Here is a 17962-nt window from a genome sequence, read left to right as displayed (position 1 = left end):
AGTGAAAGGTTGCATAATCATCTTGTGTGGTAGCCACAAGGCACAAGTCATGGCTGCACACACACACACACACACACACACACACAACCCTGGAGACTAGTGCTTATTTATATCATATTGTCGGATAAAGAAAGTGACCCCTATTTAGTCTGTTTTTTTATGTAAGTTTAAGATTTATTGCGGGTGGTTAGAGCGCAGACCTCACAGCTAGGAGACCAGGGTTCAATTCCACGCTCGGCCATCTCTGTGTGGAGTTTGCATGTTCTCCCCGTGAATGCGTGGGTTTTCTCCAGGTCTTTTTAATCAATCAAACAAACAAAAAGATTTGAAGTTTTAACAAAATCATCACACAGCAACTTAACACTCAAATGTTATACCTCAGAAATTTTGAATATGGATCAATGTGACTTTAATACGGGCTGCACGGTGGTCCAGTGGTTTGTGCGCTGACCTCACAGCTAGGAGACTCGAGTTCAATTCCACCTCCGGTACTCCGGTTTCCTCCCACATTCCAAAAACATGCTAGGTTAATTAGCGACTCCAGATTGTCCATAGGTGCCCTGTGATTGGCTGGCTACCAGTCCAGCGTGTACCCCAGCCTCTCGCGCAAAAGACAGCTGGGATAGGCTCCAGCAGCCCCCGCGACCCTCGTGAGGAAAAAGCGGAAGAAAATGAATGAATGAATAAGATTTATTGCATTAGAAAAACGGTTACCGTCAGTGGCGGTTCTGGCTTGAATGACACCCTGGGGGGGAGGGGGGGGGGGGGGGGCAGACTCTGTGACGTCTATTAAGTTCAGCTTTGACCTTCTTCTGTTGTCAAATCATTATACTCAGGTTCAGGTTGGGTACATATGGTTGCTTTTCCTATGCCTTGCTAGTTGTTATTTTGCCTTGGGCTAGTTTCCTTGTTCCACTCATCTGCTACCAAGAATTAAAGATGGGTCCCATATCTGCATCTTGAGGTCACCGCTAACAAATCACCATGCCATGCGGTGACAGAATGATGGTCTCACAGAGCAGGTCTTCAAGGTGATGGAGATGCTCCGTGGTGGATGTTCCGATTCCTACTTCACCTTCACACCAGGTGTCTTCAGTTCTTCAGTGTTTTGTTCCTGCAGTCCCGGCTCAGCCCATGCGGCAGCTTTGGTTCCTGCCCTGGTGTCGCCTCCATGCTAGCCTGTTCCGCCTGGAGTTCTTGTTCTTGTTTCAGGCTATACATCAGCGGTCATCAGTTCCTCTCCTGGTTCAACTGCTTTCCGGCTGTAATGGATCTAATTCTCCATTGGTCAGTCACCAAGGATGGGTTGGGAGTGGTCCTGCTGTCTCTGTCGGTATTACAGTCCTGGTCCCGATCCTGATGGCTCTACCGTGCATGCCATTCTGCTTGTCCCCCAGAGGGGTTCCGCCAGCAACCCACCACCTGTACTCCTGCCACCCATCCTTTGTGACTCTGGACTTTCATCTGTGATCCGTCCTTGGGGTGGGGGTACTGTCATGCCCTGTGTGTCGGCTTGCATGACAGTTTATTATTCCTTATATGTCTTTAGTACTGTTTTTTTCATGCTCTTATTTTGTTATATTTCCTGTTTTGTTGCATGCTTTTGTGTCAGCTTTTACGTTCCTGTTTTTGCATACCTGACACTAACGTCCTTTGCCGTTTTAGTTCAGCTGTAAGCTTCATATGTTGTCATGATTATGCTTGTTTCAGTTTAGTTACATATATTTGCTTTTCTCGTGGCCCCCATGTTTGTTTTGTGGGGGTGCAAATATCCTGCCTGTAGAGGGCGCCCATCCAGCTGCCACACATCCTGACTTGATGAAGAAATGAGCGCTGAACACAAATAAACAGAATTTTGTTGTTTGTTTTTTTTTTTTTTTTGCTTCCCCCTTGCAGTGGTGCCCCCAAGAGAATGCCACCCAGGGTAATTGCCTACATGGGGCAATTTTATTCCATAGCTAGAACCGCCACTGGTTACCGTTAAAGAATTCTGCACAGAAGTAGTCGCAAAGATGGTGTAATAGCTCCATTTTGCCACAAACAAATGAGCACTAATGCAGTTCATTGTACAAGGTTGTCGTCCTGTAACAAAATGCTCTTACTGTATCTTACTATATGCTTTATGCTTACTATATCTTACTATATTTCACTAAATGCGTTACAATAACGCCCAGTTTGGACTCTTAGGAGTCAGACTGCACTTCCGGATTAACAAACAAAAAACAGACTGTGTACATATATTTATACTGTGTATTCTGTATATTTTGTATTTTTCATTCTTTTTTTAAAAGATGTGTCTGCACCTACTATACCAAAAAAAAAAATCCTAGTATGTGTTGATCATACCTGGCAATAAAACCGTTTCTGATTCTGATTACTGTACTGGGGACATCAAGATGGTCGAGTCATAAACAAATCCTTCAAAATTTGTGAGTTTTTCAACAAATCGGGAATTCTGGTAACGTTAATTGCATAACTGTTACTCAGTGATGCAATTTTCTTTCACGTCCCCCTGATTTCAAATAGCAGAGACACTGATAATATCTATTTATTAATCTGACCAAAAATGGAAGCATATTCCAGAGTCAAATTACATATTGAGTATTATAAGTGTGTTCATGTCGGCAGGTCATTGAAAGGACTCCCTGCCTCTCGTGTCCCCCCCTGAGGGGGACCCGCCCCACTATTTGACAAGCCCTGCTCTAACTGCATTTGTGTAAATCTTTGTTGATTTAGCCCGGGTGGACTGAAAGCTGAATAATCAGAATAGTCGCTCTTTACTCAGAAATAGGAGCGGTGACGTCAAGCTGGGGCGTGATTGATGTGTCCCTTGCAAGAAACATGACGGCAAAAACATGTTGAAGTTCCTCTTTCATTTAGCTATGATCACATATGTTAGTAGGCATGCATGTATGAGTTTCTTTTTTAATTCATGCAAGTCATGAAATCAAGTTTATTCACTTATTTCAGCAACAATATGATTTTTCCATTGCTCTCCCAGAAGTAGTAAAGTGGGTGTGCTACCGTCAATACCGATCAATAACTGTTATCACATGCCCCCACCCTACTTTTGTCCTTGAACGCCGCATGATCCCCCCCTCTCCCACAAATAAGCAATGTTAATTTTTAAGCCTTTATTGCTCACAGCAGACAATGTGCAAAAGAAGAGTCGTTTTAACCAAAGTGGTGAGTGATCAAGGTCTTCACAGTGACGCCCCCCTCAGATCGGGAGAGGAAATGGCCCGTTGCATTCATGGTCAGAGTCTGGCACCATTTTCACTCTGGTCTGCGTGTTATATGCATAGCGATCATGCTGTCTAGTCTTACTGGGCAGCCTGCTAATTCATGTTTGAGTGCAGAGATAGCGGACAACAACTAAGCTTCATGTCTAAGCTGAAAAAGCTGCTGGAGCTTCCATGACATTTCCCGTCCTAATCCATAGGCGTCAATATGGAAGGACTCTAATCCACGCCCAGAAATACAAAACCATAGCATTGTCCTTACCTAACGGGACGCCATAACAAGGGTTCAACATGGAGCTCGGGTTTGAGGTCACGTCAGGGCGTGTAACAACCAACATGCCTAATTTTGAATGCAAACGGCGTCTTTGAATGCAGCATTTGACCCTCAAGCAGCAACAAAAGTGTTTGGAGACCCTAAACTAGGGGTCTCAAAATCAATTTACATGGGGGCCACTGGAGATAGGGTCTGGGCGAGGCTGGGCCGCATCAGGTTTTAAAAAAAAATGAAAAACGCATTTATTAAAAACAGAAAAATGAATAAGCTTTGGTTCCGATTTTATACAAGAAAAGCTCTGATAAAACATTCCACTGTTCTCAAATATCTTCATTTTTATTTTTCTACACAAAATAAGATCAAGAATAAAGAAAATCAATCAATCAGTAATAAATAAATATAATAATAATAAAAATGGCTAATAATTAAAAATTAAGAAACCACATATATAATTATTTTTTTCAGATTAAAATGAACAAAGCATTATTAGAGCCCTGTAGACATGACAAAACACGACTATAGTCACATTTATACTCTTTTTATTTACAACATATTGCGCAACTGCAGCGTCTTGAGACACATGCTAACTCGCAAACTCGAGAGATAGCGACCTAAACGGTAGCCTTCAAGTTATTTCCTTTAAACTTAAATAGCCAAAAACGTACCACTTCCACACGGATAGGGAGGATAACTATTAACAGTTATTTAACCTTTAACATGAACATTAATCAAACGTAATCATTTTTTCTGGGTACATGATACCATACAGCATCCATATCAAACTTGCGCGGGCCGCACTAACATTAAACTTTCATATCAAGGCGGGGGCCTCAAACTAGTGTCCTGCGCGCCCCATTTGGCCCATGGGCCACGTGTTTGAGACCCTGTTTTAGATCTTAAAAAAAAAAAAAAACACAGTCATAGATGAACGTGTCTAGAGCACAGAAAGACTACTACTACTACAAATTTTGGTCTTAATTTGATGTCATGTGCGTTTTTTTCGTCACTTTTCATTACTCTGAGCACTTTGTCATGTCTTATTTCACACAGAACAATCTAATATGCCTCACTCTTGGAAGTCAGGGGTCGGCAACCTTTAGCATCAAAAGAGTTCTCTTCTCTTACAGTCACAATAAATGGTCTGGAGCCAACTTTTTAAAGTTCTCATCTTCTTAAAATGGTACCTGTTATGACAGAATGTCTGGTCCATGTTCATGTAGCATCTTTTCGTGTCTGACTGAACATACCGAACTTCCCTTCCTTATCCAATCAGCAGTCAGAACGCAATCTATAACACATTCAAGAACTTGCGGTGAGTCAGATATTTCAAACTCTTTTCAAAAATGCACATTTTCCTCCACAATCACTGAGCTCGGCATGGGAGCCGCAACAAGGAAGCTGAAAAGCCGCGGGTTGCCGACCCCCGACCTACGTCATCTTCCACTGAGGCTCCTTTTTTGTGTCATAACATAAAAGGCCGTAACCCCAAAGGTCATAACATGAACAAAAACAGCCAAATACCAATCTCATCACACCGATACTATCTGTGACATCAATGTTTTCATCGATCCATCCACCTCTAGTGGAAACCCCAGAAGGATATTTTTATCCACAATCCTGTTCCAAATGATAAATACATGTTTCTTACCCTCTTGCATCGTCCCTTTCCAAAAATAGTTGATAAAGGACTTTGTAAAGGACGAGCTTCCAGGGCAAAGACTTCATTTTAATGCATGAGCGTCCCTATCCTCTTACCACCCTGCTGGTTAAATAATTGCCCTAATTTATCTTGAAAAAGTATCCCATTATAAGACAAACTGGTGTTAGTAGATAGGCATGGAGTCATCTTGAAAGATAGCTGTCTAGACCAGGGGTCTCAAACTCTATCTACTTGGGGGCCACTGGAGCTCGGGTCTGGTTTTCAGAAAAAAAAAAAACAAAAAAAACACATTTATTAAAAATAAAAAATTTAAAAAACTTCGCTTTGGTTCCAATTTTCTACAAGAAAAGCTCTGATAAAACATTCCACTGTTCTCAAATATCTTTTTTTATCTTTATCTTTATAACTTTTTATTTTTCTACTCAAAATAAGATGAAAAATAAATAAACAAATCAAGAATAAAGAAAATCAATCAATCAGTAATAAATAAATATAATTATAATTATTATTAAAACGGCAAATAAATAAACTGGGTAGACAAATTATTTTTTTCAGATTAAAATGAACAAAGCATTATTAGAGCCCTGTAGACATGACAAAAGACGACTAGTATAGTCACATTTATACTCTTTTTATTTACAACATATTGAGACACATGCTAACTCACAAACTAAAGAGCTAGCGACCTAAATGGTAGCCTTCAAGTTATTTCCTTTAAACTTAAATAGCCAAAAACTTACCACTTCCACACGGATAGGGAGGATAACTATTAACAGTTATTTAACCTTTAACATGAACATTAATCAAATGTAATAATTTTTTCTGGGTACATGATACCATACAGCATCCATATCAAGCTTGCATTAAACTTTCATATCAAGGCGGGGGCCTCAAACTAGTGTCCTGCGGGCCACATTTGGCCCGCGGGCCGCGTGTTTGAGACCCCTGGTCTAGACCCATTCTTAAGAGGTGATTGTTATGCGAGGGTTTGTGCTGCCACCTGGAGGCTCAAATGCAATACCAGAAATACATAGTATATGAATTGGATGCACTTTGGTTGGATAAAAGGCATAAACAATGGATGGAGGGATGCAGTTTGCTAATGAAGCCTGGGAATTCCATGAGATATTAACACTTTATGGAAATGTGCATATATAAAATGCAATACATATATTCAGTATATTAGTGCCTCAACAGGTAGTACAATACACAGAATGCTATGCAGCAGCCCCCCCCCCCCCATCACTGCATACAATAACATAACACAAGTTGATCCCACTCCCTGCAACAGCTGCTGAGAATTTTTTCCATTCTGTTTTTTTTTTTTCCCTTGCCAGGACAAGCCAACCAGCTCAGAGGCCCGCCTTCATCCTCCTCCTCATCATCATCATTACCATCATCCCAAAGCAGACGAAAAATGTCCGACCCGGCAGAGGAGCTATCCAGCAAGCCCTTTGCGGCCCAGCTGTCCAACGTCTACCTCAGCATCTTGGCGCTCTTCTGCTTCAAACTCTTTGTCAAGATCTCCCTCAACCTGCTCACCTACTTCTACATCGTACGCGGGAACCGCAAAGAGGCAGCCAGGATATCCGCAGAGTTTTACGACTACGCTCAGCCACGCGGTGAGTGTTTGTTTGTTGCCGTCGTCATCAAACTTCCAGGCGCTTAAGAGGTGGAAGGTCACCGAGACAGGAGTATAAAACACGTGCGGACTGTGTCTACCTTTACAATAAAATCTACCAGCCTTAAGAAGCCATTACGACTGATCTAATCAGCTTCCTCAACTGTACTTGTGATGTATTATTGTAGCAAGACGCTGCAGACGCTTTTTCTCTCATGTATTAATAGAACAGAGTCATGATACCACCAGCCACCCCCCCCCACCCCCCACCCCCCACCACACTGCCCTACTTTCCATTCCCAGCCATGCAAGTCACCCCACTCATACTGCAGGCACAACCACAACAACACACTTTTAACCACACACCTTGTCTGGTTAACCATTTTGGCCCTGATGACATTCATTCATTCATTTTCTACCGTTTATCCTCATGAGGGTCGCATGGGGGTGCTGGAGCCTATCCCAGCCGTCTTCGGGCAAGAGGCGTACTACACCCTGGACTGGTGGCCAGCCAATCACAGGGCACATATAGACAAACAACCATTCACACTCACATTCATACCTATGGACAATTTGGAGTCGCTAATTAACCTAGCATGTTTTTGGAATGTGGGAGGAAACCGGAATACCCGGAAAAAAAACAAAAAAAAACATGCATGCACGGGTAGAACATGCAAACTCCGCACAGAGATGGCCGAGGGTGGAATCGAACTTGAGTCTCCTAGCTGTGAGGCCTGCGTGCTAACCACTTAAACATTGTGCAGCCCACACCCAAACATAAGAACAAAAAATGTTTTGTAGAAAATAATAATAAATACCTTCTTTATCAAATTGCTAGCAACTTTCTTTGGCCCCATGGCAGGTCATTTTGCCATCACATTGAATGGAAAAACTGTGTCAGAGCAAACGGGCTAATATTTTTTTATCCAATATTGTAGGAAAACCGAAGTACAAAAACCGAGGTTGGACTGTAGAAATAATCTGTTCCAGCCTCAAACTGCTGCCATCATAAACCCGTTCTTCACTGTAGTGTAGTCCGGAAAGGGGGGTCTTAAATATATATGAAATTACAAGTGCAGTTATGCGTTACTGCTTCGCAAATGATCTCCAAATGAATACACCTTCCACACACCTGAGCGATTAACCTTCTTCTATCAGAGGATATTGTTGCGTGATTACTTGTGCAATGTAGCGTCGCCTGATTAGCGCTTGTAAACAGTTTGTGTGTATTGTTGAGCGCATTAGCAGTGACAGTCATGAATGTTCTACATTGTCATTGCCTCCCCTGGCAGGATCATGGACAGACCGTTCTCCGCTTCACGATGCCGCCAGTCAGGGTCGCCTGCTGGCCCTAAGGACCCTCATTTTACAGGTGAGGACATGGCGGCTGTTGGAGATAAGGACTTTTTAATGGTGGCATTTTTGGTTGTAGGTTAGCAGGATTATGTAAACAAAACTATGTCAGTGATTCACATGACACTTATGTGTCAAAGACCAGTTATAATTTGGATAAAGGTGACGACTACAACAATTTATTTTGCAATTAAATAAGCAAAAATAGAAAAAAAATAAGATATTTCACCGTCTAATACAAAATTTAATATATTAATTTTAATTTTAATTAATTATATTAACATATATATGATAATATCATAAATTTAGCACTAAAACCAATCATATATTTCAGCATTTTTTTTTATATAAAGGAAATTTACAGGTGAGCACATGGCGGCTGTTGGAGATAAAGACTTTTTAATGGTGGCATTTTTGGTTGCAGGTTAGCAGGATTATGTAAACAAAACTATGTCAGTGATTCACATGACACTTATGTGTCAAAGACCAGTTATAATTTGGATAAAGGTGACTACTACAACAATTTATTTTGCAATTAAATAAGCAAAAATAGAAGAAAAAAATATATATTTCACCGTGTAATACAAAATTTAATATATTAATTTTAATTTTAATTAATTATATTAACATATATTTGATAACATCATAAATGTGGCACTAAAACCCACCATATATTTCAGCATTTTTTTTTATATAAAGGAAATTCACGGGTGAGCACATGGCGGCTGTTGGAGATAAGGACTTTTTAATGGTGGCATTTTTGGTTGTAGGTTAGCAGGATTATGTAAACAAAACTATGTCAGTGATTCACATGACACTTATGTGTCAAAGACCAGTTATAATTTGGATAAAGGTGACTACTACAACAATTTATTTTGCAATTAAATAAGCAAAAATAGAAAAAATATAAGATATTTCACCATCTAATACAAAATTTTATATATTAATTTTAATTAATTATATTAACATATATTTTTAATAACATCATAAATGTAGCACTAAAACCCACCATATATTTCAGCATTTTTTTTATATAAAGGAAATTTCTAGTCTTGTTATATAATAATACAAGAGGATGGCGCAATGACAAATAGTCAGCTCTGTTGATAAACTTTCTAAAAGCACTTATGTAACTAAAGGGTGTACCTTGGCTTTGCCTTGCAGGGTCACAGTGTCAATGCCCAAACCATAGACCACGTCACCCCTCTTCACGAAGCCTGTCTGGGAGACCAAGTGGCCTGCGCTAGAGCCCTCATTGACGCCGGCGCCAGCGTTAGTTTAAAAAAAAAAAAAAAAGATGGTTTGTCAAGTTTAAACAACAAGTAACAGCGGGGTTTTTACAGGTCAATGCCTCCACGGTCGATGGCGCCACACCGCTGTTCAACGCCTGCACGGTGGGCAGTGTGGCGTGTACGGAAATCCTTTTAGAGAACGCCGCCAAGGCTCAGAGCCTCGTGCACCACCCGTCACCCATCCACGAGGCCACCAGTAGAGGTCAGCACAATTTGCCATCTATATATTTACACTAACAACATCCAATACTAGCTTGACCTCACTTTGACTCAAGGTCATTACGGTTGCGTGGAGGTTCTGCTTACATGGGGTGCGGACGTGGACATGGACATTCCGCACCTGGGCACGGCCCTCTACACAGCCTGCGTCTGCCAGGAGTTGGAGTGTGCCAGAAAGCTCCTCAGGGAAGGTGGGACGTATATCGCATAAATACCTAGCAACCCCATAATGCTGTGTAAATATGCCCCCTAGTGGATAAAGGTGGAAATACATCAATTGGATTGTGATTCTGCACCTCATTCAGGTGCCAATGTCCAAAAAGGCAAATCCTTGGACTCCCCATTACATGCGGCGGCGGAGAAAGACTGCACAGCCATTGTGAAGCTGCTGCTAGACTTTGGCGCCGACATTAACGCCAGGAACACTGAATATCAGAGGCCGGTGGATGTGGCCCCGCCCAGCAGTTTAACAGAGGGCTTCCTGCTACTATACGAAGGTAAACAACCTGATCCGTCAAAGGCCACATAAGCTACAACGACGTACATATGTACCGGTAATTGCATTCTCCTTTTGGTAGCCACACCGCGACTGCTGAGTCAGCTGTGTCGTCACTGCATCAGGAAGTGCGTCGGCCGGGACCGACTTCACCTCCTGGCCCATCTCCCATTGCCTGGCCAGATCAGGAACTTCCTGCGGTACCAGTGAAAGTTATTTTACTGCATTATATTTACATATTTTGCATTTCCTTCATAAATATTTGTGAGGAAAAAAATAATAATTATTCATATTTTAAATTCAAATACATGAAAGTAGAATTTGAATAATTTGCACTGCATAATAATGCACTTTGTTATTGTATAGTTTTGCATTACACATTAAAAATGCTGTCAAAATACTTGTTGGATGTTGTATTGGGGAAAATAACACAAATAACAATTACAAATATTCATTCATTCATTTTCTACCGTTTATCCTCACAATATTGTGCTAATAAAATATTCCAAGTACGAATGAATTAACCAAAATCGTGTAAACATCACCTTCTACCGGTGGAGGCAGCAAAGCGCCACCACACCATGTTTGCACTCACGAGAAAGAAGTGGTTACCATGGAGACAACACAACAATATATCCCCTCTTGTCACACGCTAGCTTTAGCCGTCTCACTAATAAAGGAATGGCGCCATGACGAGCGTTGTTTTGACGCCATGACATGTCAGTTCGCCAGTAGAAGAAAGAAATTGTGACTTCGGTGTCGTTCGGGTCGAACGGGAGGCTCGGAACCAAAAGTTGTGACGATGACGGGACTGCCGAGGGATGTAATAAGATGGCTGCAGAACTTAGAACTGTCCGTCCAGCCGATGAACGTACGCAGGTAAGTCACACAGCTGTTCATTGCATTTCTTTCAAATCAATGATTTAGAAGCATTATATTAATATATACAATCTTTCTTTAATACATAAAACTGTATTCGCGCATTTTGGTCTACCTGAAATCGCAAGTAGTTGGTTTCAAGTAGTTTGGTTGCACTGTCATTGGGAAGAAGTGCTACCGCTAAGAGTCCAGCAGATGGCGCTGTTTCACACGCCAATTGACTTTCTAAGTACAATACCTGAATTTGTTTCTTAATGTGTAAAACTGTTTTCAAAATAGGTTTGATACCTGCTAGATGAAAATTAGAAGGTTTAGAGGAGGGTCAAGATGTTGAAATGATTGTTTTTGCGGTTTCCTTTTCAGAGATTTTTCCAGTGGCTACCATGTTGCTGAGATCTTTTCCCGTTATTACCCAAGAGAATTCGAAATGCTTTCCTACAGCAGAGGGCTTTCTCTTTCTGCTAAGCTGGACAACTGGAACAAAATAAGACGGGTAAAACAATCAATAATACCTAGGAGGGGGATGTGTTCATGTGTCCAACAACATAATGTTTCTTGATTTATATAACATGCCATCTCTTTAGTCCTTACAGAAGCTGCGTCTGCATTTGATGGAGAAGATCGTTTACGGAACCCTCCACTGTAAGGTGGGAGCGGCCGAATTGTTGGTGCAGCAGGTTTATACCATCCTGACCAAGCACAGGTAACTCCAACATCTCCAAGGATGGAGTGGGTAACGCCTCATGACCACAAAGTAATCCATTCGTCTTTCAGGATTAGAGGACTTCCCAGCCTCGAGATGGACTTCACCGACCAGAAGCACCAGAAGCTTCTCCCCACGGTGGCCCGCCCCACGGCCAACACGACCCTGAATAGCAACCTGAGGCTCACGGAGATAATGGCCCTCCCCGATACACGCACCAACCAGCGGAGGGCGGAGGCCATCATCTGCAAACATCTGCAGGATAAGGCGGCACAGACGCTTCCCGAGCGCGGTGAGCCACCAGAACAGACGTGACGACGTCATAGAAGATCTCTAGCTGATTGTTTTGTTGAAAATAAATATGCTCCAGCAGGGCGCTCAAACCTCATCAAGCCCAGACTCACACAGATGACATCGAATGGAGATGAAAAGCACTCGTCTGGAGATAATACACCAAGTAAGACACCAATATTGTCCACTTTGTCAACTACAATACCAAAATTACTTATTTTTTTTATTTAAAATGTAAAATTTGAATATATTATTAATGTATGTATTATTATTTTGATACTATACCTAACGTGGATTATTCCTATAGAAGTGTTGTTACCGTTTTTCCTCGTCTTTTCTAGAGCTATGCTCCCAGTCAACGCTGGGTGTCGCTGTTTCCTCCTACAAGACAATCACAGTGAACCAGCCCCCCAGAAGATATGTTCACAGCTGTTAGAAAAATGCATGATTTTATTTATTATATTAATTTCATCCTCTCTAGCAAGCGATGTACCATAAACATACTGTAGTATTTATTACGTGTAGTATTTATTATATGTAGACATGACCTGCAGTTTGGCTTGTGCCTCCCATTGTCAAGCATCATGTTTGGTTAGTATCTACCACTAGGTGGCAGCATTGGATTGGTACTGTTATGTTCCAGTCCTCCGACGGAAATAAATCACTGCATCTTGCTAATAAAAAGTGTCTCTCTACTTGTTGGTTTTTACGACACACATGACAAGCGATTCAGCGTTGATTTATGAACACATCATAAAAGTATCACCGTAACTCCCACACATTAATGGCTACTAAATCAACTTTGGACAGGTGAGTAGTACGGCTTTATCTGGAAAATGGGGGAATGTGGAGTCAATAGCTGGGACAGCTGGGGGCGAGGTAGGGGCGGATGAATCTGGGATCTTGACTATTGATGTCAAGGTAACCTGTGGGGTGTAACAGCTGAGGCGTGCAATGTGACGGTAAAACATTTTGTCTCAATTCACGGGTGTCCAATGTGCAGCCAGGGGGCCTTGTGCAGCCTGTGGCTGTTTTTTCAGGGGCCCATGGCGCATTCTAAAAATATAATTTAACAAGTGTTAAGAAATAAAATAAGACACAAAAAGTGTGGAATAATAATAATAATACACTGCTGGAAAACAGTGTAGAATTAAACAACAAGAATGGAATAATCTATAAATTTACAAGAATAAATATTAATGAAAAATATGTATACACAACACACAATAATGTAATATTATGAGGGGAAAATAAAATTGAAAAGTTTATTTTTTTACTATTTATTATTTTATTATCTTAACATTAAGATTTTTTTCAAATCATAATATTAGGAGAAACACATGAAACTCACTGAAGTTGTCTTTTTTTAATTTAAGTTGGAGAAAAGTTCAATACTACGGCATAAAAATATCAAGGGAATAAAGTAAATTTTATGAGAAAAAAAATAATATTTGGAAAAAGTAAAATACAAAGAAAAAAGTTTTATTTTTTGGAAAATTGGGCTGGATTAAAATCCATAATATTCTGAGAAGAAAATTCACAAGAAGGAAGTTGAAAGATGTTGGAAGATTCAACAGAAATGGGGGGGGGGGGGTGAAACTATGAGAATAATGTCCATATTACAAGAAAAAAGGTGTATTAAGTAGAAACAAGATGCACAATAAAATGAGGGAAAATAATGTAATTCAAACTGCCTAAATTTGAATTTTATTACAGAAAAAAAACCTTTTATAAGTCATATGAGAACCAAAACAAAAATTTGGTTGGGAAAAACGCTATAATATTACAGGAATAAAGTAATCATGTGACATATTTATGAAGATTATTTAAGAAGAAAGTTGAACTCTTGGTAAAATGTAACAATTACATAAAGTTAAAAGTAAATTGAGCTATATGTTGGACGTATCTTATGTAAGAGGGGCCGCCTTGTTTGTTTCCATGGCAGTGTGTCGCAGCTAAAGCCTCCCCGAGCAACCGCAGTCAAAGCTGACCTCCTTAATCTTTTAGTGTCTTTTCATTTCCCTCAGCCTGACTTAGCGTCAACACGCACCAGCACTTAGACCGCGTGGCCTGTTGATGAGCATCGGAATGTGGACGTTCCGCGTGTATTTTAGCACGTACGGGCGTGTGGAGCAGATGGGGATTTAAAGCTACGCTAAAGAAAAGAGGGTCAAGAGGTGATGTTTAGATTCATATGTAGCGCGCATGTGTGCTTTGTTGCTATGGCAACTACGTAACACGACGGCGCGAGTCGGGAGACATTAATAAGCTTACTGTGAGCCTCTCCGACTCCTCCTGTCGCTCGACAACGTCCTGTAGATGCACCCAGCCCAGACCCGTAATATTCACTTAAGCGCTCCGATGTGCTAATAAGCCAATGGTAGCAAATGCAACATTTGTAGAGAAAAAAAAAGAACGCCAACGTCAGGCGTGCTACAAACGGACTGAAATGCCCTGAGAAAGTGTTCCACCATCTGCTGCGTTTTCCACACTGAGGAGGTTGTTGTGTAGGGGTGGGGGTGCAGGGTGCAAACACCATGCATTTAAGCAGCTAAGCAATGAGGGGGGGGAGCACACATTTAACCTACCAATCTCTCCCACCCTGACTAACAAAGCCGTGTCATCCAGGCCAAGGGTGGGGCGCTTTGTATGCTTGAAAAGTCAAGCCTGTGTCACACAGCATTCAGATACAAACTACAGATGAAATCAAAACAAATAAAAACATCACCACTAATGACGGGGGGGGGGGGGATAAATGTTGGAATGTTGTATTCTTGTGTTAAACCATGCCAAAGTTTCAGATAATGAGGTTTGCGCATTTGGAAGTAAGGTTTGGGACGGCTCAAAACGCTCAGTTTCAGTGTTTTTTCAAACACTGGCTATCTGTGACATCACAGAGTGATAAGCTTCCTTATATGGGCGTGTGCTGTAGGCCAGATTTACTCTCTGCCCCTCCCCCAAAGCTCTGCTTCTCTGTTTACGGTGTTAGCAATGTCTCCCAGGAAGTGTTTCCTTGTGTGTAAGGGGAAGCTACATTTGTTTACAATTCCTAACAAGGAACACATCAAGCAGAAATGGCCGACAAACTGCTGCTGAATCCTGGCGCCTTTCCAATGTTATTTAGTCGTGTCGGAGAGTCAGAAGAGCAGGCAGTAAATCACAATTTATCAGTGTCCTAACTGTGTTTATTTTGTGTTAAGTCATGGAACATAAGCGCTTGTCTGTGTAGCATTATAGAGTGTGCATAAAGCGAAAGGGGTGCGAATTACAAGCTTACCAAGTCCGGAGTTGCTAATAGCCGTTTCCCACCACAATTAGTGGGTCTATCCGACTTTTTTAAACACTGGTAGTCCCAAAAAAAATGCTAAAATGCTAAAGCTACTTACCATTATTATTATTATTATCTTGAAGTAACCTCTTTTCTTGAGAAACTATCCAATCTCTCCAAGAGCAGTGTAAATTGCAATTTTTGCATAATTCCGGAGAACTAATAAATTAACAAAAAAAAGACGAGAAATTTACGCAGGCTTCAGTCTTTTCGGAAAAATTTTTTTCAAGTGAGTTGGAAGTGAGTCCAGCCTGGCGGCTTAATTAAAGTGATACATTAAAGAGGCACTCGGTGCTTGACAGTATGGAGCTGAACATGGACATGAATTATTCATAAGGCAGTATTTAAATATTGATTCAACATTAATAAGTAATGGTAATCAGTTTTCCAAATTTCATCTGCGTATTTGCCAAATATAAAGGCTATCTATGCTTATTAGTGCATAGTGCTATTTTGACAGGCAATTCTGTCCACTCACACACCCCCCCCCATCCGTCCATCTGTCCATCCATTGGTCCATCTGTCAGGTCAGTTCACACGCATTATCTTGCTAATATCCTGTTTGCTTTGCCACCATTCTGACATTATGACATTGGATATTCATAGAAATGACCCCTTTGGGTCGCACATTTTATGTTGGCAAAAGCGGTTAACGCCATATGTCTCTGGGGGGGGCAGCGTGGCTCAGGTGGTAGAGTCCCGACCTGAACATTGCGGGTTCAATCTGCTATCCGCCCGTGATCGTGGTGAAATATCCTTGAGCAAGACACTGAACCCTCTGCTGTATCAGTACTTTAACGATGTCAAAGCGCTTTGAGTGCCTTGGAGATGGGAAAGCAAAAAAAATGAGTTGTTGACATAAACTGACTCATTTTTCAAAGAAATGACCCCCATGGGTCTCATATGCTATGTCAACATAAGCCATGTACCTCGATGTCGACTTAAGCGGGCGCTTTTAATGATAATAAGAAGACAACCTCATGGAACAAATTATTTCTACAGTCCAACCTCGGTTTTTGTACCTCAGTTTTCCTATAATATTGCATGTAAAATATGAGCCTGTTTGCTCTGTACTGCTCTGACTCACTTTTTCCATTGAATGTGATGGCAAAATGACCCGCCATGGGGCCAAAGTAAGTTGCGAGTGCCAGGAATTTGATAAAGAAGGTATTTATTTATTATTATTGTCTATAAAACATATTTTTTTTGTTTATATGTTTCGGTGTGGGCTGCTCCAGCACCCATGCGACCCTCGTGAGGATAAGTGGTAAAAATGAATGAACACAAATTATGTTTGTGCACTCGCTCGTCAGACAAATGGGACAGTGTTGGACCTCGGTGTTTCTACTGTATAAATTACTACAAATATCTGTGTGATTTTTCAAAGAAATTACCCCCATGGGTCTCAAATTCTATGTCAACATAAGTCATGTACCTCGATGTCGACTTAAGCGGGTGTTTTTAATAATAATAATAAGAACCACCTCATGGTCAGGTCGACATAAACAGATTGATTTTTCATAGAAATGATGCCTTTGGGTCTCAAATTTCATGTCAACAAAGGCATTCAACAATGTGCGTTGACGTCGGCCCCCCTTAGACAACTACAGACAAAAACAGGCAACTCTTTTATTGTACGTCGACGCCTGAAAGCACCTTTTAGTAAGAAGACGACATTAAACCGAGACTTGACATACTAGATGGGTTGTCCACATAAACGGACTGATTTTTCATAGAAATTAAACCTTTGGGTGTTGAATTTTACTATGTCAACATAAGCAGTCAACCATGTCAATCAATGTGAACTTAAGTGGGCACTTTTTTAGAAACAAGACACACAATTCGATGACTTAAATGGACTGGTTTTTTTTTGTTATTTTTTGTAGAAATGATCGAGAGCAGTGGTCCCCAAACTAAGGCCCGGGGGCCGGACACGGCCCACTTCCACATTTGTCCCGGCCCCCTGAACAATAAAGCATGGTCATTTTTCTGTCATAGAACTGGAAATGGTAACCTATTGTGACGTGACTACAACCACACTTTGCCCCAGTCATAGAACATAAACAAACATACGACCCTGACCCCCTTCAGAGGAAAGAAAAGTCATGTGGCCCTCACTGGAAAAAGTTTGGGGACCCCTGATCTAGAGTCTCAAATTTTATGTCAACAAAAACAATCAACCATGTATGCCAATGTTGGCTTCACCAAAGGAACAAAAACAGGTTGCCAACATAAGCGGATTGCACTAATATATAGTGTATTCACCATTGAATGATGTCAACTTAAGCGGGCACTTGAGTCAGTTGACATACATGGGTTGTCGGTTAAAACAGACATGACACGTTTGGGTCTCACATTTTATACGAGTATGTCCACTTCAGGTTAACTTGGCAATTTTTTTTATTAGAAAGAAGAACACAGTGACTTGGGAACGAATACGTTTGTCGACTTAGACAGTCTGTTGACGTGAACATAAGTTATGATAATATTTGGATCTCAAATCTTACGTCAGACAGTGACCTGGGACTTGATGAGTTCGCCGGCATAGACAAATTATGTATCAACATAAGCGAATTCCACTATAATATATGTATTCACCATTGA

At 41.0% G+C, this 17962-nt stretch overlaps 2 protein-coding genes and 1 long non-coding RNA gene across 5 annotated transcripts in view; 2 read left to right on the top strand and 1 right to left on the bottom strand.

Annotated features, from left to right (window-relative positions):
- LOC131107832 (uncharacterized) overlaps positions 1-17962 on the bottom strand; it is a 188049-nt gene that overhangs the window by 119033 nt on the left and 51054 nt on the right. The window lies entirely within an intron of this gene.
- On the top strand, positions 6583-10461 carry asb5a (ankyrin repeat and SOCS box containing 5a). Of its 2 annotated transcripts, none has more exons than XM_058058165.1 (7): positions 6583-6798; positions 8102-8169; positions 9315-9422; positions 9494-9644; positions 9718-9852; positions 9967-10158; positions 10240-10461. In XM_058058165.1, exons 1-7 carry the CDS (start codon positions 6594-6596, stop codon positions 10365-10367), a joined length of 987 nt encoding a protein of 328 aa, XP_057914148.1. In that variant the 5' UTR covers positions 6583-6593; the 3' UTR covers positions 10368-10461. The 2 variants fall into 2 exon arrangements, with proteins under 2 accessions (XP_057914148.1, XP_057914139.1); XM_058058156.1 differs by having other exon boundaries at positions 8090-8169.
- Positions 10751-12700, top strand: spata4 (spermatogenesis associated 4). 2 transcript variants are annotated; one of them, XM_058058193.1, is made up of 6 exons: positions 10751-11036; positions 11400-11529; positions 11621-11739; positions 11811-12031; positions 12110-12196; positions 12372-12700. In XM_058058193.1, exons 1-6 carry the CDS (start codon positions 10960-10962, stop codon positions 12464-12466), a joined length of 729 nt encoding a protein of 242 aa, XP_057914176.1. In that variant the 5' UTR covers positions 10751-10959; the 3' UTR covers positions 12467-12700. The 2 variants fall into 2 exon arrangements, with proteins under 2 accessions (XP_057914176.1, XP_057914185.1); XM_058058202.1 differs by having other exon boundaries at positions 10752-11036; positions 12113-12196.

The sequence above is a fragment of the Doryrhamphus excisus genome, chromosome 2 (genome assembly GCF_030265055.1).
Source record: "Doryrhamphus excisus isolate RoL2022-K1 chromosome 2, RoL_Dexc_1.0, whole genome shotgun sequence".
Classification (NCBI taxonomy): domain Eukaryota; kingdom Metazoa; phylum Chordata; class Actinopteri; order Syngnathiformes; family Syngnathidae; genus Doryrhamphus; species Doryrhamphus excisus.
This window is presented reverse-complemented; position numbering and strand designations above follow the sequence as displayed.